The 24,563-nt window shown below is 48.7% G+C and overlaps 1 protein-coding gene and 1 pseudogene across 4 annotated transcripts in view; one reads left to right on the top strand and one right to left on the bottom strand.

Moving 5' to 3' along the window:
• MYO7B (myosin VIIB) overlaps window positions 1–24,563 on the top strand; it is a 104,062-nt gene that overhangs the window by 31,394 nt on the left and 48,105 nt on the right. For 2 of the 4 annotated variants that reach the window (XR_006604962.1, XM_013049533.2), the window contains exons 3-14: window positions 4,605–4,718; window positions 5,812–5,964; window positions 7,471–7,655; window positions 10,772–10,893; window positions 14,440–14,582; window positions 15,278–15,391; window positions 16,943–17,096; window positions 19,483–19,559; window positions 20,726–20,845; window positions 21,150–21,292; window positions 23,327–23,537; window positions 24,220–24,355. Coding sequence is in view for 3 of the 4 variants with exons in the window: in XM_013049533.2 (XP_012904987.1) it covers window positions 4,605–4,718; window positions 5,812–5,964; window positions 7,471–7,655; window positions 10,772–10,893; window positions 14,440–14,582; window positions 15,278–15,391; window positions 16,943–17,096; window positions 19,483–19,559; window positions 20,726–20,845; window positions 21,150–21,292; window positions 23,327–23,537; window positions 24,220–24,355 (1,672 nt within the window). In the remaining variant the exon portion in view is untranslated. Of the gene's footprint in view, window positions 1–1,863; window positions 1,986–4,604; window positions 4,719–5,811; window positions 5,965–7,470; window positions 7,656–10,771; window positions 10,894–14,439; window positions 14,583–15,277; window positions 15,392–16,942; window positions 17,097–19,482; window positions 19,560–20,725; window positions 20,846–21,149; window positions 21,293–23,326; window positions 23,538–24,219; window positions 24,356–24,563 lie in introns of those variants that run through there. The other 2 variants (XM_045074346.1, XM_045074347.1) reach the window with 2 other exon arrangements.
• On the bottom strand, window positions 1,122–1,888 carry LOC101675519 (annotated as a pseudogene).

The following is a 24,563-nucleotide window of genomic DNA, read 5'->3' as shown; positions in this document are numbered from 1 at the left end:
TCCTCTTCCCCAGAGGTGACTGCTATCGGACCTTCTAGTTGGTTCTTTGATATTTCCCTCTGTGTTTGGAAAGAACATGCCTGCTGTGCTACTTGAGTTTTTTATTTAAGGCATCATCTGTTATTGACTTCCCACCATGAAAGAAGACCTTAGCTCCTTGAGCCTGCCCTCATCCTGGCACTCACAAGTACACTACTGGTGTCTTTGTCCTCCCCAAATTGTTAAACCTAGCTTTGATCAGAAATGCATACACAGTTTACTTTTTATATCTAAGTAAATGCTACTCCCAGTTGAGCCTGTGGTGTACCCCTAGCACTGTACTTTCCTTTGCTAGATTTTATCATTGTCTTTTTCCCACCTATTCAGTTTTTTGCGTATTTATCATGCCTTTAACCCCAGCTTTCTCCAACATCTGTCAGTCTACTCTCACAATGTTCTGATTCATATGGAGTTCAGCCGGTCTCATCCTCAGAAGGAAATCTCTCCCAGAGTTGCTGACTTATGATAGATCAACTGTATCTTCTATTTCTGAGGCATACATCTTGACATCATCGTGGGATGATGCTTGAATATGCTTTTCACCTCTCCTTTGTACTAAATCACTTTGCCTGCAACTGAGGTCTTTCTCTTGGTTTATGCTGTCATTTTTTTTTTCCAGTGCCAGGTGTTTATTGCCCCCCCCCACACGTGGGATTGCTCACATACACAACACACACAGGCGTTGGCATCATGGGAGAAAGCAGCACCTCTGGCCTCTGGGCGAAGGACAGGGCGTTCTCTCAGCCCCTGGCCTCAGGGAGCGAGATCGGAGACGAGGATGGCTTCTCTCTCCTGCCCTCACTGGGGTCTGAGGGGGCCCATGAACAAATGCCACCCCTTCCATCTCTCAGCCATGGAGAAGCCACCTTGGTGACATGTTTCGTTCCAATTGTTTGTTACATGGAGAAGGGATTGGCCTGGTCCCAGCCATTACAGGGGAAGGTGTAAACATTAAGATGTATACTTTGGCCACAAAGGGGGCAACACCATCAGAAGCATGTGTGGGGTGGGGGGTGGGGGAGGAGCACTGTTACTGAGCTGCTGGGCTATCTAGTCCCTGGCTTAGTAGAAGAACAGGGAAGACGGCCGGGGGAAGGGGGGGGGCTTATTGTTTGGCATTGATGATATCTACAAACTCTGGCTTGAGGGAAGCCCCGCCCACGAGGAAGCCATCCACATCAGGCTGGCTCGCCAGCTCCTTGCAGGTTGCTCCAGTCACAGAACCTCCATAAATGATACGGGTGCTCTAAGCCACGGCGTCAGAGACGTTGGACTTAAGCCATCCGCGGAGCTTTTCGTGTACTTCCTGGGCCTGTTGGGGTGTCGCAGTCTTGCCAGTCCCAATGGCCCATACAGGCTCATAGGCCAGGACAACCTTGCTCCAGTCTTTCACATTATCTGCGATGACCTTGGTTTGCTTGAAAACAACCTTCTCAGTGATGCCAGCTTCCCTCTCATCTAGCTTCTCCCCAATGCAGGCAATTACTTCAAGTCCCTCTGCCAGGGCATGGGACTTTCTGTCCAATCAGCTCATCTGACTCCCCAAAGACGTGCCTTCTTTCCGAGTGCCCCAGGACTACCCACGTGGCTCCACAGTCTTTTATCATGCCAGGGCTGATCTCCCCAGTGAAGGCCTCGTTCGTCACTTTGTAGCAGTTCTGTGCAGCCACAGCAATCTTGGCGTCCAGCTTCTGCCTGGCAAAGTCGATGTAGGCGGTGGGGGGTGCACAAACCACTTCGGTGTCGGCACCTTGGCTGCGTTCAGAGTGGTGATGAGCTCCCCCAGGTTCTTCTTCCGCCCGTTCATCTTCCAGTTCCTCCCGACGAACAACTTCCTGGAGGGCGCCATGGCGCTGATACCGACACCCTGAAGGTCAGAAGCAGCTATGCTGTCATTTTGATCTAACAGATCCTGTAATGCCTCTCTGAGAAAGGGTACATAGGAGGTAAATGTTTTTTAACAACTTGCATGTCTAAATTATGTTTAGTCAAGTGTGAATGTCAGCTGGCATAGGATTCCATAGTAGATAGAATTTTCCCTGAGAATTGTGAAGATGTTTACTCCACGTTGTTTTCTGGCTTCCAGCATTGCTGTTGAGAAATTGGATACCATTTTAACTTTTGAGCCTTTGTATAAAGCTTATTTTTTCTTTCTGAAAACTATTGTGATTTTCTCTTTGTCTCAAGTATTTTGAAACTTCATGATCATATGTGTTAGTGTGTATCTATTTTCATTTCTTGTACTATCAACTGAAGTTTTTTCCCCAATTTTTTTTTCCCAGAAGGCTTATGGGAATAATATTGCATCTTCAAAAATGTTTGTTACCTTTATACTGGAATGACAATTTGGCTGGGTAAAAAAAATTTTTGATTTTTTTTTTCTTTCTGGTAAAAAACACATAACATTAAATTTACCGTGTGTTAACAATTTTTAAGCATATAGTTCAGTATTAAGTATATTCACATTCTTGTGCAACAGATCTGAAAAGTTTTTATCTTGCAAAGTTCAATTCAGTGCTTATTAAACACTGTTTTCCCTCCCTTCTCCTCCAGCCTTTGGCAACCATCTTTCTACCTTCTGTTTCTATGATTTTAACTACTTAAGATACTTCTTTTGAATGGAATAATGCAGCATTTGTCCTTTCGTGACTGGCTTATCTCACTTAGCTTAAGGTCCTAGAGGTCTATCCACATTGTACCATACAGCAGGATTTCTTTCCTTTTTAAGGCTGCACAATATTCCATTGTATGTATATATCACATTTTGTTTATTTGCTCATCTATCAATAGACCCTTGGGTTGCTTTCACATGTGGCTTTTGTGAATAATGCTGCAATGCATGGGACTACAAATATGTCTTCAAGATCTTTCTTTGAATTTCTTTGGATATATACTCAGAAGTGGGATTGCTGGGTCATAAGGTAGTTAGAGTTTTAATTTTTTGAGGAAACTCCATATTGTTTTCCCCAGTGGCTACACTGGTTTACAATCCTACCAATAGCATATAACAGTTCCATTGTTCTGCATCCTCCCTAACACTTGTTGTTTTCTGCTGTTTTGATAGTGGTCATCCTAATAGGTGCGTTGTTCTTTTCTTGAAATCTTTGTAGGAGTGGTTCAGCCCTTGTACAGGATTTGACTTTGTCCTGAATTTTCTCCTTATAAGTGAACTTATCTTTTTGTCTGCCTACACACCCCCCAAAAAAATTTTTTTTAATTTTTTAGTTCAATAACCTTTACTAGTCTATGCTCTAGAGTTTATTTTTCTTTGTCATTATTTCCTGGGACCCAGTGTGCTTTCAATCCACAGATGCAAGGCTTCCTTAATTTCTGGAACGTTATTTTGAATTATATCTTTAACTAATCTTCCTGGGTTTTATTTCTAGTTACCTTCTTTCTGCACTTACGTGTATTTTTGTCAGTCTTCCATATCTATCTTTCTATTCCTAATACCTGCTTTAAACATTTCTGTGTCATTCTGCTCACTCTCCCCTCCTATTATCAGAGATCTTCCCTGTGCTTTCAGCAGTGCTTGTTTGCCTGCTGTTTCTGATTCTGCTTTTGTTTCTGGTCCATGTTTATCTCTTTTCTTCCATTTCTTTCTCCAGCTTTGTCAATTCATATCTCATCCTTTTCAGTTGTCTCAGCATCTAATTTCTGAGCTCTTGCTCCTGCTCTACTCTTTTTTTTTTTTTTTGAAGATTTTATTTATTTATTTGAAAGAGAGAGAGTGAGAGCGAAAGCATGAGAGGGGAGAAGGTTAGAGGGAGAAGCAGATTCCCCATGGAGCTGGGAGCCCAATTCAGGACTTGATTCCAGGACTCTGGGATTATGACCTGAGCCGAAGGCAGTTGCTTAAACAACTGAGCCACCCAGGCATCCTTTATATTTCTCCTGCTCTACCCTTCAAGAAGATTTTGGAAACCATGGGGAAATACTTGGCCACAACTTTCTACTGTTGTATGGCAGTTTTGTTGGTTGGTTGGTTGGTTGGTTGGTTTTTTCCCTGGTGAGTATAATTCACCTTCTCCTTTCCTCCTTTTGGATTTCAGTATCTTTGTACGTAGACCTGCACTGATTCTTTTCAGATTACTCCTCTTTGAATGGGGTGAGCTTTCTCGGGCCAGAAGGAAGTTCATGTGGGTCAATGCAATGCCGCAGGCTGGCAGAAACCTAGCGAGGGTTTAGTCTTTGCTTCTCTCCACCCAAAGGGTTTGGGTGGTATAGGGCTATTCATAGGGCAAAGACTTTTTCCACCTCACAGAGCAACTTTTTTCCTGCAAATATGGCTTGTCTGTTTCCTAGAACCAAGCTAGGCCAGGGAATCTTCCTCAGCTACCTCCCACCTCCCACTACCATCCTGACAAGCGAGGGCAGGGAAGGAGGGAGGGGAGAAGAAGAAGGAGAGGGAAAGAGGAGGAGCAGAAGGAAGGGGCAGGAGAGTGCACCCCAGCCACCTTGGGGGGTCCTGGTTGGAAGGGACAGCCCCCTGGAGAGTGTATGCCTTCAGCAGGAAGGACAATGAGGGACAAGTATCTGACCACTGTCTTCTCTCTGCTCTCCAGGGTGACCATGTGTGGCTGAACCCACTTTCTGCCAACAAGAGCAGCGTGGCCATCGGGTGCATTGTCAAAGAAACAAAGCCTGGCAAGATCTTGCTTGAAGATGATGAGGGCAAGGTCAGTGTGACCAAGCTGTCCAGGAGCTCAGGGCCCACCCTCACCTCCCCAGCCATCCAGGGTCCTGAGCCGCTCTCCTCTTCTGGTGCTGCTCTCCAACATTAGGGTTTCCAGAGCCCAAGTGGGGGGAACCTACCTGGCAGAAGAGACCACGGTGGGGTCCTGTCATGGTAAACATCACATGTCTGTCTTGGGGAGTGTTTCTATAGTCAAAGAGCAGGGAGCAAGTTGATAGTTGAAAAATTAGGCCAATTAGGGGAGCAGGAAGGAGTGAAGTGGGGAAGGGTCTGTGGCAGAGAGGAGAAGGCAGCAGAAAGCTGGTTTGCAAAGTAAAAGAGGGTGAGCTGGAAGGATAAAAAAGAGAGATAGAAAGGTATTTGAGAAAGGAACATGGAGAAGAGGGCCCCCAAAATGTGAGGAGGAAGGGGATGAGATTCAGTTTATCCTGAACAAAATAGCCGAAGTGAGAGAAAAGTAGGAAGCTGGGGTGACCTGCAGGGTTGCAACTCAGCCAATTGGGGGCTGGGGGAGCAAGCTTGGCCAAGCATGGTGCCGGGGAAGGCCATGCAGGGTGAGGGGTCCAGCTGGTCCCTTCAGTCTCATCGAGGGGACCTCTTTGCTGAGGTGCTACAGCACAGGGCATGTGGAAACTTGGCCTCCAGGGAGAAGATTCTAATCTGTGATCTGTGAGCTCCATATTAGGGGAGATAGTAAAAGATGAACAATAATATTTTCTATTTGTAAAATTTCTATCTTTTACAGTTTAAAAAGCACTTTTATGCATGATCTTATTCATTCCAACAATCTGTGAGGCCCCCAGCTGCAAACTGTTCCTGATCCTAATCACAGCAAAATCTGACTTCTGAAGTCAGCTCCTCTGACCCTGGTCTGAAATTAGTAACAGCTACACACTAACTTCTGACTTTGCACACATTCTTTTTCCGACCACAATCTACCCTGATCCTGCCTTGGGTTTCTCTGGACCTCAGCCAGAGACTAGTGAAGCCACCGGGTCAGCAGATCTGCTGGGAACTTGGAGAAGAGGAGCTGTGGGTTGGCTGCGCCTCAGGGGAGTCTGTGTCCTTTGTTCCAGGAACACTGGATCCGAGCAGAGGACCTTGACACCCTCAGCCCCATGCACCCCATCTCTGTGCAAGGTGTAGATGACATGATCCGCCTGGGGGACCTGAATGAGGCAGGCATGGTGCACAACCTCCTGATCCGCTATCAGCAGCACAAGATCTACGTGAGTCCTCCATTTCCACCTCCTACCCAGGGGACTCAGTCCACAGGCACTGACCTCTTGGCTGTGTAAAAAACAAAAACAACAAGAACAACAACAAAACAAAACAGGCACTATGGGTTTGGAGCCAGGCATACGTGGTTCAGTCCCTACTCCCTGTGCCCTCACTGCCTGAGGTGGTCAAGGAATTTAATGCTTCTCCATCTCTGCTCCCCAATCCAAAACAAGTAGGGTGCTAATACCACCTTTGAGGTCTTGGAAAACTGACAGGTAGCATGCCAGCACAGTGCCTGGTACACAGTAGGTGCTCAGTTAGTGCTGTGGCTCTGTGGAAGGCCTGCTCTGATGGCCAAATGGACCAGAGGCCATGGGATTAGACATCGTCTGCCTGGACCCTTCCTACGCATGTGGCAGAGACAGAGTCACCACGCAGAAGACCTCTGTCCCCCTATGAAAAGAGTCCTGGGATGGCCAGGAGAGCCATGTGGGTAGATGTGGATCCTTCTCCCAAAACCTGGCAGTGGATGGGAGGCTCACCCCAGCCCTAAGCCGTGCATCCTTGTTCCAATGCAGATTTTCCCAGTAGAGCCAACATTCAGAACTGACACCAGCCCTGCCCTAACAGGGTATGGCCTAGGAAGTCACTGCCTGGCCCTCTCCTGGTGAGAGGGGGCTGGGATGGCTCTGAGGAGACTTTCTAGAATGCTAAGAGGAGTGGGAGAATGAGCAGTGGACCCCAAATAAAGGGGAAGGCTAGCCAGGAGACTGAGGAGGCCCTGCAGGAGAGAGGGGACAGAGCATGTTGAGTCCACTCCAGCTGAATGTGAGTCAGAGCTCCTGGAACTGATAACACCAATAAGCTAAAATGAGCTTATCCTTTATCCTTTCCAAAGAGCTTACGCTTGCATTCTTTTATCTGGTTGTCACAGTCCTTGGAGTCAGAGAGATTGAACTCTCTGTTCCTAAAATGAAAGCTAGGATGTGGGTAATCAGGTGACTTGATGATGTGGCTATCCCTGTCCCGCTCCCAGAGGGACAGTTAGACATCCTGGGGGCTCCGGGTGAGCAGGTGGTCCTGACCAGGGGTGTGGGGGGGATCCTAGGAGGGATCAGTGGAGGCTATCATTGCTGGCCAGCCCCACAGAGGAGGCCCCTGTGGGAGGCAGGTGAAAACTCATGTCATAAATTCAGCCAATTTTTATTGAGCATTTTATTATTCTAAATACCGGACAGAACGCTAAACATTTAACATAGAGCACCGCACTTAATCTTTCTGTAAAAGCATTCGCCCCCCTCCCAGCTCCATTCATAGTGAACGCCCCTGTCTTCCCTAAGGGAGGATCTGAGCAGCTGCATATCTTGTCTCCCTGGCCCAGAATCAGACCCCACTTCTCTGCTAGACTCCATCAGGCCTGGTAAACCTCAGTGGGGGCACCCAAGGCCAAGGTCAGGACCGGGCAGTGTTGGCCTTCAGAGCAGAGGGCACTAACCATCTGTTCCCTTCCCCAGACCTATACAGGCTCCATCCTCGTAGCCGTGAACCCATTCCAGGTGCTGCCCCTCTACACCCTGGAGCAGGTGCAGCTCTATTACAGCCACCACATGGGCGAACTCCCACCACACGTCTTTGCCATTGCCAACAACTGCTACTTCAACCTGAAGAGGAACAAAAGAGACCAGTGCTGCATCATCAGGTGGGGCTCAGGGCTCCCCAAATTCCTGGTAGGGATCTCTGACTGTCCAGTAAAGCAGGGAGCCCCTCCTCTCCCTAAACCCCTCCCATCCAGCATGCCTACAAAGCCTATTTGATTTAGGGGCTCCCATTCAACTGCAAACACCCTAGGTCACCTGCACCTGGCCCCTACTTCCCCTCCACCCTGACAAGTCCCTCCAAGTCTTCCATCCTGCAGAACCTGTTCTTCCACTGTATGAACAGAGCCTGATTGCCCAGCTTTCAGTGAATATTTCCTGAGACAAGGAAGAAAAAATGTGATGGGCACATTTAGTGGGACAGAGGCTTGGGGGCTCAAAGGTAAAAGAAATGAGGTCTCACTCAAAAAAAAAAAAAATCTCTGGGCACGCCTCAGATGAGGACAGTAGCAACTGCTCCAGTGGCCAGCTCTCAAGTTGCTGAGGCTCAGGAGGGACATGTCCTCCTCCAATCCAGGTCCTGACCCTGCTTCAAAGACCCTCTGCTTGGCCTGGCCTCCCTGCTTCCTGCACAGGCCCTCCTGGTGTGGAAGGAAGGGATGGAGAAAGAGAAAGGAAGGAGGAGGGAGAATTTGCCTCCAGGGCACATTGCTTGGAGATATAGGAGACTTCATTCATTCATTCATTCATTCGAGGCTCCACTGTGCTCCAGTTGTATGCCCCACATTGTACTACTGTGTGGAGTCAGCAGCAAATGAAAGGGACTAAAATTCCCACCTCATGGAGCTTACATTCTAAAAGGGGAGAGACACAGCCAATAAATAAGCCAGTTTTTAAAGGCAGGTAATGAAAGCTTTGAAGAAAAGCACTATAGGGAAAGAGAAAAGACAGTGATGGGGCTACTGCTCTAGGTGGAGGGCAGATGAAGCATGGCCTCTCTGAATGTGATGTTGGCACAGAGACCAAAATGAAGTCCTGTAGCATTGATGATCACCGTTCTCAGCAACCCTCTGAAGTAGATATTCGTATTCCTTTTCTACTGTTGGAGGAGGAGGGGGTATTTAGCACCAGGGAGGCTGCTAAATACACACAACTGTTAAGTAGGGAATTCAAATGCAGGGCACTGGAAAGAAGACAGAGAGGTATCCTGGGGTGACTTCCACTTCTCAGGAAGTGAACAGAATAATGTGCCAAGGAGGGCTGATGCTCTGTCTCCCTCCCATGCTCTCCCTGCCTACTCCATGTGTTCCCACTCCCATGCCTCCCAGGACTGGGAGGACAGCCTCACCACAGGAGGCCTCCTGAGCAGAGCTGGCCCCTAGGCTGGCCTGGAAGTTCACTGGGCCAGCTTTCACCTCCATGACATCAGTGCCTCAAGAAGAGGGCAGAGCACCCTGATCTGTGGCTTTTTGCATGAGCAGAAGATCATTCTGAGTCAAACTGCCTTCTCTCTCTGCCCTTGCCTCCCTCAAGGCCGTAAGAAAGGCCACAAGTTGGGTGCCTGGGTGGCTCAGTCATTAAGCGTCTGTCTTCGGCTCAGGTCGTGATCCCAGGGTGCTGGGATGGAGCCCTGCATCGGGCTCCCTGCTCAGCGGGAAGCCTGCTTCTCCCTCTCCCACTCCCCCTGCTTGTGTTCCCTCTCTGGCTGTCTCTCTGTGTCAAATAAATAAATAAGATTAAAAAAAAAAAATGGCCACAAGCAAGTCACCCCTGCTCTGCCCGCATATCCTGTCTCTACCTTGGAGGGTTGTTTGGGGAATTCATGTTCATGGTAGGTGGCAGAGGTTTGTTGACTGGACTGTCTTGGCTGGCATAGTAATTGTGAACATATTTGATCAAAACTTTTCTTTCAAAGAATACTTTCAGATGAAACAATATTTGTTCTGGATTTGCTTCAAAATAGCACAGGATGAGAAACAAAATGGGCCAGCAGTTGAAGCTGGGATGAGACTGTGGGAGTTCATAATGCAAACTGGAAGGTGCCAAAATCTCCTGGAGGTCTTATGAAAATGCATATTCTGACTGAGCAGAGCTGGGTGGGCCTAGGACTCTGCATTCCCAACCAGGTGACAAGAATTGCTTTTATTAGCAAGACACTACTGAGTCTCCATTTGTAATGTTTAACATTTTCCATAATGAAAAATAATTTACCCAGAAGTGACATGCACACCTCAATAATAGTAATAGTAATCACTACAAACCTGAGTGTGTGCGATATGCCAGACACAAGTATATTTTTAATTTTGTTAAACTCCCTAAGAAACTTTTAAAAACTAGTTTTTATATATTACCATTATGAAATTAATATAGCTCCACTATGAAAATTTTGCAAAATTTCAGGAAAGTATTCTCAGAAAAAAATTTCTAGATACTTTGGGAAGAAAAGGATTCCCCTATCCACTTAGTCAAATTATACTAAATAGTAGGGACTTTTGTCACTTTATGTACCTAATAAACATTGTCCACCTCATTGAAGGCTCTGTATAGGTTTCGTTCTAATGGTTGCATAATGTTCTCTGACCCAAGGGAACATAATAAATCTCCCCCTTTGTGTTACTTCTGATTTTCCACAGCTGTTGGTTGTTTTTAAGACTTTTTTTTTAACGTAATCTCTACACCCAATGTGGGGCTCAAACCTATACCCTGAGTCGCACGCTCCACCAACAGAGCCAGCCAGGTGCCCCTGATACCTGCAACTGTAATGATCAATAAAAAATGTTTTAATGAGCACAAAGCTTTGTGGAGAAAGCTTTTTCTGATTTGGGGATCATTTTCTTAGGCTAAAGGCAGGGTAATTGTGAATGATGCAGTCTCTCCTCTGGCCAGCTCACAGAGAGGATGTTACATCAAAATATTGCATCATCTGGTCCTGTTCATTCATCTGTTGTTACTGAGCACTGAGCCCGGTGACACTGGAATAAACCAGATACAACCATGCTCCAGAGTTTCGCATCCAAGGCAGGGCAGAAAAGATGAACACACCAGTAACTGATACAAAGTTGATAGCTGAGACCCACAGGGGAAATGTGGCAGGATTTGTGCACAGGGAGGGGGTATCCCTGTTCAGACCTGAAAGTGGGCCTGTGGTGGATTTGCAGAGTTGAGGGTATTGAAGAAATGGCTGCTTTATTGACTGACATCTTGAGTGCCCTCTTTGCAGTGGTGAGTCTGGGGCAGGGAAGACAGAGACCACCAAGCTCATCCTGCAGTTCCTGGCCACCGTCAGCGGCCAGCATTCATGGATTGAGCAGCAGGTCCTGGAGGCCAATCCCATCCTGGAAGGTGAGTGGTCACCCTTAGGACGGGCCTTCTTCCCTGGCCCTGCGGGCTTCCTGGCACTTCCTGCCAGGAGGTGCCCATGGGGAGGGACAGTATAGTACCCTTGCTGTGACTTCACAGGATCCCTCAGGACAGGAAAAATGAGCACGTGGCGAATGGTAGTGTGGGGGCTCCCGGGAATCACAAGCTTTCACTAAGTGTGTTTTCCATAGGATCAAAACAAGTATTCCTTTTAAATAAGGACTCTGAGATGAAGCTGGTTTGGGAAATGCTGGGTGTGTCCACTTGGGTCACCTGCAGGGCCATTGTGAAGCTGGTGTTAAGACTGCAAGAGGTTGACTGAGGGGTACCCTTGAGTGAGACCAAGGGGGAAGTAGCAGGAACAGGCAGGAAAAGCATCCTGACTAGGATACCTGTGGGACACACAGGAAAGGGGAGAGTGGAATGGGCAGGATGAGGTTTCAAGCTGTGTGCAGATCTGCCAGGGTCTGAGGGGGAGCTCAGAGCAAAGTGCCCATTAGAGGAGGCCTGCACTGGGTGCAATGGCAGGCCCTAAGCCTCCTCTCTCAGTCTCTGATGGGGGCAGACCATAAATGAGTGACTTGGATTCCCCAGTGACCAGCCACTGTCAATGCATTTTCTCTGTTTTTTATAACACAGGTATGTTTTATGTACAGTGAAAGTTCACATTTTTCAATGTACAGTATGAATTTTGACAAAATCATGGTCATAGTTTTAGTCCATCTTAGTCATGTATGGAATGTTCTATCACCCCCAAACTTCCTTCATGCCTCTTTGTAGTCAACTCTTTTCCTAACCCCAACCTTTGGCAACTACCAGTTTGTCTTTCTTTCCCCTAATACAGCCAACCCCTGAACAATGAGGGTTTGAATTGTGCAGGTCCACTTACATGTGGACACAGTATTATAAATACATTTTCTCTTCCTTGTGATTTTATTAATAATATTTTCTTTTCTCTAGTTTACTTTATTGTGAGAATACAGTATATGATACATATAACATACAAAATGTGTTAATTGACTGTGTTATCAGTAAGGCTTCTGGTCAACGGTAGTCTATTGGTAGTTAAGTTCTGGGAAGTCAAAAGTTATACACAGATTTCAGACTATATGAGGAGTTAGCATCCCTACCCCCCACATTGTTCAAGGGTCACTTGTAGTTTTATCTTTTCCAGAGATTATATAAATGAAATCATATGGTTTGCCCTCTTTTGGGTCTGGCTACTTTTGTTAGCATAATGCACCTGGGATTTTTCATGTTGTTTTCTGCATCAATAATAGCTGAAGGGCACCCAGGTTGTTTATAGGTTTTAGTGATTATGAATAAAGCTTTACAGACAGTTGCATACAGGTTATGGTGTGAACACACGTTGTTCTTCTGAATAAACACGTAGGTGTGAAACTGTTGGGTCAGATGGTGAGCCATTTACCTTTGTCACAAACTGCCAGAGTGTCTATCGAAGTGGGTGTACCATCTTGCACTCCCAGCAGCAAAATACTAGAGTGCTGGTTGCTCCACATTGTCACCGACGTGTGGGCCTGTGATGGTGGTTGCTTGCTACTCCAGTAGCCACGGACTGGTGTCTCACTATAATTCTAATTCAAATTTCCTTAATGGCTAATGGCATCTTTTCATGAGCTTATTTCCTATCTGTGTCTCTTCTCTTTATCTATTCAAACCTTTTACCCATTTTTAAATTGAGTTGTTTCCTTATTAATGACTTATGAGTTCTTTATATCTTCTGGATACAAGCCTCTTATAAGATGTGTTTTGCAAATATTTTATCCCAGTCTGTAGTTTGCCCCTTCATTCTTCTAACAGTGTCTTTTATAGACCAGAAGTTTTTTATTTCCATATAGTTCAACTTATCTTTGTTTCTCTTATCAATCACGCTTTTGGGGTCATATTTAAGAAATCTTTGTGGCACCTGGGTGGTTCACTTGGTTAAGTGTTTGACTCTTGATTTTGACTCAGGTCATGATCTCAGGGTCATGAGATGGAGCCCTGTGTCCAGCTCTGCTAAATTCTCCCCTTACTCTTTGCCCCCTCCCCCGACAAAAAAAAAAAAAGGAAAGGAAAAAGAAAGAAATCTTTGCCTAATCCAAAGATTTCATGTTTTCTTCTAGATGTGGTACAGTCTTAGCTTTTACATTTAGGTCCATGATCTATTTTGTGTTGTTGGGTTTTTTGGTTTTTTTTTTTAATGGTGCAAGGTGTAAGTCGAGTTTCTGCTTTTTTTCCAATTTTTTTCCTTCCCTTTCTTTTCTTCTTTTCTTTCATAATAATTTCATCCCCTATTGTCAAAAAGACTATTCTTTCTCCATTAAGTGGCCTTTTCACCTTTGTCTAAAATCAGTTGACCATACATGTGTGGGTCCGTTTCTGGATTCTCTATTCCATTCTGTTGCTCTCTCAGACCGTTTTTGCCAGTGCCACACTGTCTTGATTTCTGTAGATTGTTTTTCAGTCAGGTAGCCCACAACCTCCAATTTTGCTTTTCCTTTTCAAACTTGGCCATTGTAGGTGTTCTACCTTTCTATATACACTTTAGAATCAGGTTGCCAATTTCTACCAAAAGGAACCTACCTCAGACTCTTTTTTGACGAGAGATCTGCCACTGGGTTCAACAACGTGAAGTAGGTTTCCCAAGCATATGTAGCCTCTGTAGGAGCCTCTGCTGTCTGTTGGGATTCCTCAAGGCAGAGACCAAAGAACCCTTTTCCTTTTCTCATAGGACTATGTAGGCAGTATGTTGTATGGTGGTATTGTCAAACTGCATTCCAACCCACCAAAGGGTCATGAAATCAGTCTTTTAGGACAAATTAAATTGCATAGAATAGAAAACACCCCAGGGCATTGCTCTTGGTCAGAACCAGTACTGAATATTTTCTTTTATTAATGTGTACATGTGGGGAGGGTGTGCACTAAGACACAACGCAAAGGATCTTTCTTATTGTGGGTCAGATCAGAGAAGCTTGCAGAAACAGCTCTATAAAATGCACTTTGGATCATGCTGCAATCCAAGATTCTTCTGGTCTGACCTCCTCCTCTGAACTTGGTCTCTGCCAGCTGTTGCTACTCTCCCTGTAAGCTTCCCCTATCCAACCCAGCCCCTGCTTCAGCCTAAGCAACCTTTCTAAAATACAAATCTGTTCCCACACTCCCTCAGAAGCTTTCCTGACTCCCCCATCACCCACAGACTAATTCCAAACTTCTTAGTCTGGCATTCAAGGTGCTGTGCTATTAACTAGTTCTATGTATCTTCCACTGCTTTCCTCCTGCATTTTATGCTCCAACCAAACTTGCCCCTCTGCAAATATACCCCATGCTTACTGGCATCTGTGCCTTTACTTGTACTTTGTCTTCCTCTCAGCATACTCTTGGCTGCCACCATTTTCTAGTGCAATGCTACCCATCCTTCAACTCTGGGCTCAGCCACCTCCTCTCAGAAGCCTTCCCAGATGATCCCACTCAAAGTAAATTCTCTCCTCTCTGCTCCCATCATGGGCATCACCCTCTGGCCCTCAGCCTTCGGAAATGCCAAGACAATCCGAAATGATAACTCAAGCCGCTTTGGGAAGTATATTGACATCCACTTCAACTCCAGTGGAGTGATTGAGGGTGCACGCATCGAGCAATTTCTCCTGGAGAAGTCCCGGGTCTGCCGGCAGGTAAGACCTCCTTCTGCTGCACTGGTCCTGGGGAAACCTCCACCCACCCCAGGACCAGGAGTCAGGGAATGAGAAGGCTTCCAACAGAGGTTCCCTTCCATCACTCTCATGCCTCCCCAAGGACCTCCCCACACCTTCATTGGTCTTAGTTTGTTGCCACTGAACCCTGGCCTTACCCTGAGATGGGCCAAGGACCCCTAGAATGGGATAATGATGGTCCTTTCCCAGAATTCAAGAAAAAGAAATGATCGCATTTTCTGTTTTGAATTTTCCATCCATATCATGTTCTACATCATTTGGTGCTTACTACCCACCTTTACCAGAATTAATTTTAAGGCCAGGCCAGTCACCAACTAAGGAAATGGATCCTGGCTTCACTCCCAGCTTACAACTTTAGGCGAGATGTCCTCAGGGTTGGGAAGAGCAGTGGAGCTGCAGGGAAAATCCTGGGAGCCATGTGTTTGCTGCGCATGGTGGATGGCCTATACCACAGGGCTGTGGGCATAAGCTGGCCTTGGAGGACCAGAATGAGGACATCGACAGAACCAAAGGACCGTTGGGTCAATGCCAGAGCCACATCTGGTTGACAGACCTTGGAGCAGAAGCTGGGACAAGGCTGGAGGCGGGAGGCATTTCTGAAGCCGGGCAGCCTTAGGGGTGTGTTTACCAGGCTTTCTGGAACACCTTCCCACCAGGCCCCAGAGGAGCGGAACTACCACATCTTCTACTCCATGCTCATGGGTATGAGCGCAGAGGAGAAGCAGCTGCTGAGCCTGGGGACGCCCTCCGAGTACCACTATCTTACCATGGTGAGGCCCTCGCCGCCCCGCTCCTGTCCTCCCCGCCCCGCCCCTGTCCTCCCCGCCACTCCTCTTTCATGTCCACCTTTCCCCGCCCCACCCCGTCTCCCTCTGGTCCACCTCTCTTCGCCCCGCCCTCGCCTTCCTCGACCCGCCCTGTCTGCCCCTCACTGCCTCGCTCGCCTCGGCGCTGCACCGGCCTCCTCAGCCTCTACCTGCTCCCACGCTGCATCTCTCAATAGCAAAAGGAGAAAGGAGAGGAAGGCTGGTTCCTGCTGCAGCTGTGGTTTACAGCCCGAGAAAAGCCCTGAGGCAGGAATTGAGGGTTCCCCTTTTCCGTCTTCCACTCCACCCTTCTGTTCGTTTGACTTTAAGAGACTTACCCTTGTCCATGTGCTTCCTTATTTTCTTCTGAACGCAAAATCCCTCCCGACAAACCTCAGCTTTCTCTGGTTGCAGCAGACAGACGTTCCAGTAGGTGATGGAGAGTCTTAGCCATGCTTCTCCTGCCTCGGTTTCATTCTAGTTGTCCATCCTTGTAGGTGCCTGTACAACTTGAGCTCTAGCAAAGCAGGGACCTTGCTCTTCCTCTGGGCTGCATACCCATGCCTGGAACAGTGTGATGCGAGAGACCATCCAGCTCAAGGTTGTGGAAAAGGGGATGGAATCTCTCCTGCCTACCCCGAATGGAGGCCTTCCTCATTTCTTGCCCAGATCATGGTGGTAGTTTCCTCCTGCATCCTCCCTGTCACCAGACTTGACCCCTAACCCAGCACCCATTTGGCCGGCCTTCCACAGCTCAAGTCTGACAGGTCATGCCTTGGAGTACAGTTTGCAGGAGCTCCCTGTGGCTCTGTGGCATGGTTTCCAAGTGCCTCCAGATCCCATCATCCCTCCACCTCTCTGCTTCCACTGTGACACCAGCTTCCTCGTAAGCCCTATCCCTGTCTCCACCTCACAGCCCAGCTCCAGCTGTCCACTGCCTAGATCACCCTCTCCCTGTGCTGCTGTGGAGCCAGTTCAGGTGCCACCTCCATGAAGCTTTTCCCCACTTCCCAGTAGGGCTGGTCCTGGCCCCTTTTGGTCTCAGCACCTGTCAGAGCATATGACACCATCCTTTGCTTCCTGCCTCCCTTCTTGGATGCACAGCACCCCAAGCAGGGTCAGGTCTCTCCGTGTATGGAATTCCCAGCAAGTAGCACAGGGTCTGGCTCCCAGGAGCCTTGGAGGGTGCTCATGAAAGGAAAGAACTCACAGAGATGGTAAGGCAGGCATTACTGGGGATGGGTGACATATGGAGGCTGAGAGAAGCTGAATGATGCCAGTGCCGCTGCAAAGCCCAGGTATACTGTGGCTATGTCAGCATGATTCCACCTGTGGAAGTACTTTCGTGTATTTTTGGAGCTGGAGCCTCCAGGAGGCCTCTCAGAGTCTACCTGGAGCCTATGAAGTTATTAGGCGCCCTTGGCTGAGTCCCTGACATGTCTCTGCCCTGCTAGCCCTACGATGGAGGAGGTGGGGTCGGGGGTGACCAGAATGCTGAAGTGCCGGGTCTTGCAGGGAAACTGTACCTCCTGTGAGGGCCTCGATGACGCCAAGGACTATGCCCACGTCCGCTCTGCCATGAAGATCCTCATGTTCTCAGACTCTGAGAACTGGGACCTCAGCAAGTTGCTGGCAGCCATCCTCCACCTAGGCAACGTGGAGTTTATGGGTAATGCTGTTTCCACCTGAACTGAACCCCCTGGGGAGGAAGAGTGGGGGGACTGTGACAGGAGGAGGAAGAAATCTCTGGGAGAGCCTGCCAAGATCACATGGTCTAACTCTGTCCTGGAAAATGCACTGAAAATTATAGTTATGATTTTTGAGTTCTCACAGGGTTAGAGGGAAGATGTCAAAGCTTAAGGCCCTCCAGAGATGAAAACTCTGATCATCCCCCAGGTTTAGTTAGGACCCTAAAGGGCTACCCGCTTAGGATAAGGTGACCCAGAGTAAACAAAGCCATGCATGAAGTTGCAAACCCACTTGTAAGCATCCAGGTGGTCTGGGCATCAGGGTATTCTGGCCTATTAGTGCCTCCAAGCATCCGATGGAAGTTCCTCTCTGGAGGAAAATAGCATCAATCTAGATTATACATTATTCCTTTGGACAGTTTTTTAAATTCAACATCCAACATGCAGCCAAAGATAAGTAGTAACAAAGAAATAAGACATCCTGAGCAAGAGCCATCAGAAATAATAGACAATTGAAATAACACCACAAAGATTTCAGACATTGTTATTATTATTATTGTTACAAATTGTTATTATTGGGCACAAATGACAAAGCATCTACACTTGACTATGTTCAAGGAAATAAAAAGCTTGAAGATTTAGACAGGAAACTGGAAACAGAAAACATGACATTATAGATTTTTTAAGGAGCCACATAGAAATTCTAAAATTAAAAAAAAATGAAGAACTCAATGGATGATTTTAACAGCCAGTTTTTAAAAAAAATTTTAAAGATTTTTTTTTTTTTAATTTGACAGACAGAGGTCACAAGTAGGCAGAGAGGTGGACCGGGGGTGGGCGGGGAGAGGCTCCCTGCTGAGCAGAGAGCCCAATGTGGGGCTCTATCCCAGGACCCTGGGATCATGACCTGAGCTGAAGGCAGAGGCTTAACCCACTGAGCCACCCAGGCGCCCCAAGTTTTTTTAATTTTTATTTATTTATTAAAGATAGAGAAAGAGTGAGCACAAATGGGGGGAGAAGGAGAAGCAGACTCCCCACTGAGCAGGGAGCCTGATGTGGGGCTGGATCCCAGGACCCTGAGATCATGACCTGAGCCAAAGGCAGATGCTTAACTGACTGAGCCACTCAGGTGCCCCAAACAGCCAGTTTTATACACATGGAGAGGGAATGTGTAAATGGAGGAAAAGTCAGGACACAGCATGGAGACCCAGAAGGGTGGAAAATGTGTAAGAGGGTAGGAGATGTGGAGGACAAGTGAGAAGCAGCCACATACCTTTAATTGACATACTAAAGGAAAAGAGAGAAAGGATGGAGCAAAGGCAATACTGGAATGAACTATGGCTGATTCTAGAATTCATGAAGGACACCAGTTCACGGAGCAGTGAGGAAAGGACAGATTTTTCAGTAAACTGGTCCATAAATTTGGACCCCTCTCTCACATCACATCAGGAAATCTCCTCCAGATGAGTTGTTGCTGTACCCACAGCACCTATCAACTGAACCGGGCACTTCTGTGGGTGACAGGTGGGCACTGACACGCACACAGGGGCATCGGAACATGGAAGAGTATTAGGAATGTGATGTTGAGAGTAAAACCAGGCACCAAAGAATGCAGATCTCGTAGATCAGACATTCAATTAGATCCCCCTTAACACAAAATTTAGAAACAGCTGAAATTAAATGCTGTTTCAGGATCAGTATTTGGTAGTGAAAGAAAAATGGAAACCAAGGAAGTGGTTTCCATGAGTGAGTAGGGAGGAACGCGGTCTTAGCAGGAAAGGACCGTGAGGGCTTCAGTGTGGGCCAGGCTCCATATCTTGACTGTAATAGTGGTTTCACTATTACATACTCATGGAATCATTGTTTTATTATAACATGCCTTTGGATTCTATACACTTGTTTTATTTATATGCTTTATTTTATCATTTTTTCAAGTTTGAAAAAGAAAAACTATATATACAGAAACAACACTTTCTCTCTCCCGAGGCCTGGCAGACCTGAGATGGAAGATTCTGGAAGATGGGGACTGAAATGGGGAGACCAGTCAGGAGACTCTTGCAGTAGGGCTGGGCCTGGCTTATAGTTGTGCTCCATTGATGCCCGCTTACTTGACTAACTGAAGGAACACCATGATCTCGCTGAGCAGAGGGGAAGCAGTCTGCTACATTCCTTCACTACCAAGGGGCTGGTAACCCCCAGGGACATTGCCTGCCCAAGAGAATGTCTGGGAGAGGCAGTGCCTCCCACCCAGGGACAAGTGCCCGTGATATCTGGATCTGGGGCTCCCCCAGGCTCAGGCCCTCCTGAGGCCCCTGTCCCATCACTTCAGGCCGGTTTCCCACTCAGGGTCACTGCTTCTCTCCCCAGCTGCAGTCTTCGAGAACCTGGATTCCTCTGATGTGATGGACACACCTGCCTTTCCCACTGTGCTGAAGTTACTGGAGGTAGCCCGGCCATTGTGACTTCCAGCTTCCATTTCTGTGAGGGGTCCCAGAGGCCTGGGCTCACAGCCCTCCAACACTTGATTGTCATTAACCCTTCCCAGGGTTCCTACTCCTGTCCCCAACCCCTCTCCTAGCTCTCAACTCAATCCCTGCACCCATCTGGGCACTGCAGGCACTGAGGGCCACAAAGAGGGTGGGAAGCAGTGTGAGCTACTCTTTAACAAAGCAACAAAATGATCAGCCTGGCTTTAACATTTTCTTCCCAATTCCTGTGCCCCTGCTGCTCTCCAGTGGCCTTCACTCAGCATCCTCACTCCCCACCCCACCTAGTTCCCAAGCTTTCCCTGAAAGGCCACATAGCCTGGGGCCCTTATACGTGGCCCTTCTCTACCTCCCTTCAGCAAGCCTCCACCTGAGTTGTGCTGTTCTGGGAAAGTGGAATGTGCTCATATCAATAGCCCTCCAGGTTATTACAGAGACCTAACGGAGTCTGGACTTGGAGGAAGAATGGCAGCACTGGATAGAGAAATATCTTTGCCCTGGGGACATTATAATATCCTCCCTATCACACCCCATTGACAGTTCTGGTGGGGAATTGATAGCATCAGAAGCAAACAAGCAAAGCAATCACATTTTGCTGCAGGTGTTCTTTATTTGGTTCACGGTTCTTTGGGTTCTTGCTGGCTCAGTGCATGGTGAGAAGGACTGGCCCATCCAGAGTCTTCTTGCTCCCTTAGGCCATCAGTCTCCAAGCAGGAGTGGCTTCAATTGGGGCATATCCAGAGGTCAATGGCCTGGCCTCAGAGCCCTCCCTGCCCATTGTTTTCCCAGGTCTGCTTATGGCACCAGCCCCTTCCCCAGACCCCAGAAGACAAGCATAGAGCTGGTAAACCAAACAGCCAGCATGCCCAGGACCCACTCAGCTTGTGCATCCTTCTTGAACATTCTGACACCCTGGTGCTTAGACAGATGCTGGGCCAGGGCAGACAGAGGCTGACCCAAACCTTCATCTGGCCTGACTCTGCTGGATGGCCCCACAGGCATATCCCACCCTCTCAGGCCTCGGGCATAGAGTGTCCAATCACAAGAGAGAACAAGTAAGTCTTAGGCACGGAGCCAGACCCTGCCCTGTTAACTGTGATGCGAGTTCCCACCTACCTTTCCAGGTGGAGTACCAGGTGCTCCGGGACTGTCTGATCAAGCATTCCATCATCATCCGAGGGGAGTCTGTCACCAGGCCCCTGAACATCACCCAGGCTGCAGACAGGAGGGATGCCTTTGTCAAGGTACAGAGTTGTGGGAGAAGGGGCTCACATATCTCTCTCTTGAACACGGCTTCTTGCCCTGCTGGGGAAGAGTAGGAAAGAGCAGAGATGCCTGAGTGAGTCCTGACACTGCCAGTCACCTGCCTGGTGATGGTGGGCTTCCTGGCCTTTCTGGCCTTCAGTTTCTTGCCTTTAAAATAGGGATAGTGCCCTCAGTCCGTCCATGAGATCCGCGTGCGTGCAGCCTTTGTAGGTGAGCTTAGCAACGAGGGGCTGCATTCCGCTTACGCTCAAAGCCCATGGGCTTTACCCCATGTCTCCTCAGGGCATCTATGGGCACCTCTTCCTGTGGATTGTCAAGAAGATCAACACTGCGATTTTCACTCCATCTGCCCAGGACCCCAAAAATGTACAAAGATCCATTGGCCTCCTGGACATATTTGGCTTTGAAAATTTCCAGAAAAATAGGTATGAAGATCTCATTTCACCTGCTTTCAGAGAATGGGAGATCAGCTTAGCTCCTCTCTAACTGAGCAAGCTGGAGGGTAAACATTCTGCCCCCCACTGCCCCCGCCATGAGACCAGGAGCAGGGACCCCTCCCACCTTCTCACAGATGTGAGTGTGCTCTGCAGGCCTGAATGTGCCTGCAGTGAGACAGTCTGTGCACCCCTCTGACACCCCCCCACAGCGAGCTACAAGCATCCCGAAGCACGAGGCTGAAGCCCCAGCATTTATCACCTCTTTTGAGCCATCTGCTCTCCTAATGAACTGAAGTGAATGATCACATGAGGCTGGGGTGAACTGCATCTTTAGATGAACTGTCATACTAGGCAGTGGCAGAAAGCAGAGGATGTGTGCCCATCTCTGACTTTGGAGTTTGGCCAGGGTAAGACAAGGCAGGATACCTCTGATCCTGCATCCCAGTGTCCCAGCACCCCAGGCAGGAGGCAGGTCAGAAAAGTGAAGCCTAGCTGGGACTGTGATGAAGGCTGGGGAGAGGAGGGGACAGGGTGCTGAAGAGAGTCAGGCAGTGGAGCTGAATGAGGATGAGTGATGCCCTGGGGCATTATCAAGTGGCAGGAGGATGACAGATCAGGAAAATAAGGACCTTGGGACAAGTAAACAGGAGCACTCTGGGATTGCAGAATCCCCAGCCATGGAGGGGGGCAGGGTGAAGGCCTGCTCACTGGATGCTGGAGGATGGGCAGGGCTGGCAGAACTCAGCCCAGTGCAAGGGCAGCTCTAAGGCACAGAAATTCAAGTGTGATTCAGATCATTGGTTTCTGTTCTTAAGAGGGACAGCTGAGTAGACCACACACGTTAGACAGCTTGGAGGTGGACAAATAACTGGTTGCGGGGGATCCGGTCATTTATACAGGGACCTTCCTTGAAGGAGCCACAAGCTGGCTTTGCTACAGGGCAGCAGTCACCTCCTGCAGGTGGCCACTGAGCACTCTCCAGGCAGTGTGCTAGGAGTGGGGGACACGGTGGACCTGTCCCCTCACCTCTTGGGCTAACAGGTGTTAAACGACCAGGCTCAGGTATGATGAGGATTTGCATATATGAGCAACCCATCCTGAGGAAGAAAGTGAGAGCCAAGGGTTGAACAGAATGAGCTGGGCAATGAGGAAGGAGAGGAGGGTGGTAGCAAACGTGAGACCACTCCAAGGCACGGAAGAAATGGGTACCTTCACAGCACCATGGGAAGGAGGCCATGGTGACCCAGGCCACTTCCTGGGAGCTGCGGGGAGGCTTTGTACTGTATCTCTGTCTGAGGAGAATATGAAAACAGCGGGAAACCTGGGAGGATTGGAAACAGGGGGACAAGTGGGGCCTGCTCTCCAAAGAGCTCCCCCTAGTGGCATGCGGAGATGGGGGGATGGAGGGAGCCAGCAGGAAGCCACCCCCCCGGGTTTTTCCCAGTGAGTAAGGGGGCCTGGACACAGGCCTCTGCCCATGGGAGTAGAAGAGAGTACACAGGTCAGGGTACTGTGATAGAGAGAGCGGGGACCAGACTTCGGCAGCTGACTGGAACTGGGGAGGAGGCAGAGAGAGGTGTCAAGCGTGACTCCTTGGTTGGTGACTTGAGCCAGGGGTGGTGAGTGGAGGGATCATTTCTGGAGGTGGGGTGCCCAGGAGGAAGAGCAGCTGGAGGATGGGGCGGGAGCAAGGAGTCTGACTGATGCAAAGCAGCCCAGCAGTCATTACCGCTACCTGGTCTCCAAAATCTCATCTCAGCCCCTGGGGCTGGGGCTGCTACAGGACACCTAGTCCCCTAAGGATGATCTCATGATGACATTCTCCTAGTCTGTCTGCGGTGGGCTGGAGGAGGTGATGGTGGCAGAGACAGAGCGAAGAGGGAGTACACACGTATGCGGATGCGTGTCTGTGCGCATGCATGCATGGCCGGATGCAAATGGCTGGTGGTCAGCCCTTCAAGCCAGCTCCAACAGGGAGCGAGCTGATCTTGCTCCACCTCTGGGTGTGCATTCCCTCCACAGCTTTGAGCAGCTCTGCATCAACTTTGCCAACGAGCACCTACAGCAGTTCTTTGTGCAGCACGTGTTCACCATGGAGCAGGAGGAATACCTCTCGGAGAACATCGCCTGGGACTACATCCACTACAATGACAATCGGCCCACACTGGACCTGCTGGCCCTCAAGCCCATGAGCATCATCTCTCTCCTGGACGAAGAGAGCCACTTCCCACAGGTAAGCCCCTGAGCCTGTGGACCCTCATGAGGGTGGAGACCCCTGCTCCTGGCTCTTGCCCTCAAGGTTGGGAAACTCCCCTGGGGTGGCCCATGGGTCCCTAGGTTGCTGAAAACTCTACCAGAGATTAACAGACCAGCCCCAGCCTAAGCAACCTCCTCACCCGGAGGCTCACCAACCCCACCCTCACCCCCTCTCCCCAGCAGCATGACACTGCGGTCACTGATGATTTACTCTAAGAACTCACCCCATGAGGGGATTGCTAAGCACCCATGGGCCAAGGGCTTCAGGGGTGCAAGAGAGGGAAATGCTTGCCTGCTCGCCCTCAAGGAACTCTGCCTATCCTTAGGGCAGTACATTTTCAAAATAGTAAGAGTTCAGAGTCCAGAGAAGGGTGAAACCAGGGTCAGGGTACCTAGATAATTGTAAGGAAAGCTGGACGGGGAGAGCTGGCACTGGAAGTTGGCAGACCCATTCTCTGCTTCCAGCTTGGTCCCCATTTACTGCGAGCAGTCACCTATCCCTGGGCAGCAGTTTCCCATCTGTAGAAGGGTCCTCAGTCATTCTGAGCCCGGTTGCTTTGCCCCTGTGAGGAAGCCCCTGAGCCCTGTGGATGTGCCAGCTGACCTCCCCATGGCTGGACTCTGGGATGTCAGCCCATAGGGTGTCTGTGTTCTTCCAGGGGACAGATACCACCATGCTGCAAAAACTCAACAATGTCCATGCCAACAACAAGGCCTACCTGCAGCCCAGGAACATCCATGATGCCAGATTTGGCATCACCCACTTTGCGGGTGAGGTGTACTACCAGACAGAAGGTACGTGCAGCTCCTCTCTCCTTCCCCTTCCTTCCAAATCTGGATCATTCCAGAAAGGCCATGGGAAGAAAGCTTGAGAGAACATGGTCATTTTGCAGAGCAAGCAATGTGATAGAGGGAATGGGATGGACCATGCATGGTTTGTGATAGCAGAGATAGCTATCAGTGACAGCTCTATTGAGACATAATTCACATACCATGTAATTCA

This window comes from Mustela putorius, unplaced genomic scaffold, assembly GCF_011764305.1.
Source record: "Mustela putorius furo isolate JIRA1106 unplaced genomic scaffold, ASM1176430v1.1 tig00537338_pilon_pilon_pilon, whole genome shotgun sequence".
NCBI classification, from domain to species: domain Eukaryota; kingdom Metazoa; phylum Chordata; class Mammalia; order Carnivora; family Mustelidae; genus Mustela; species Mustela putorius.
Note: the sequence above shows the minus strand (reverse complement) of the source record. Positions and strands in the feature narration are given on the sequence as shown.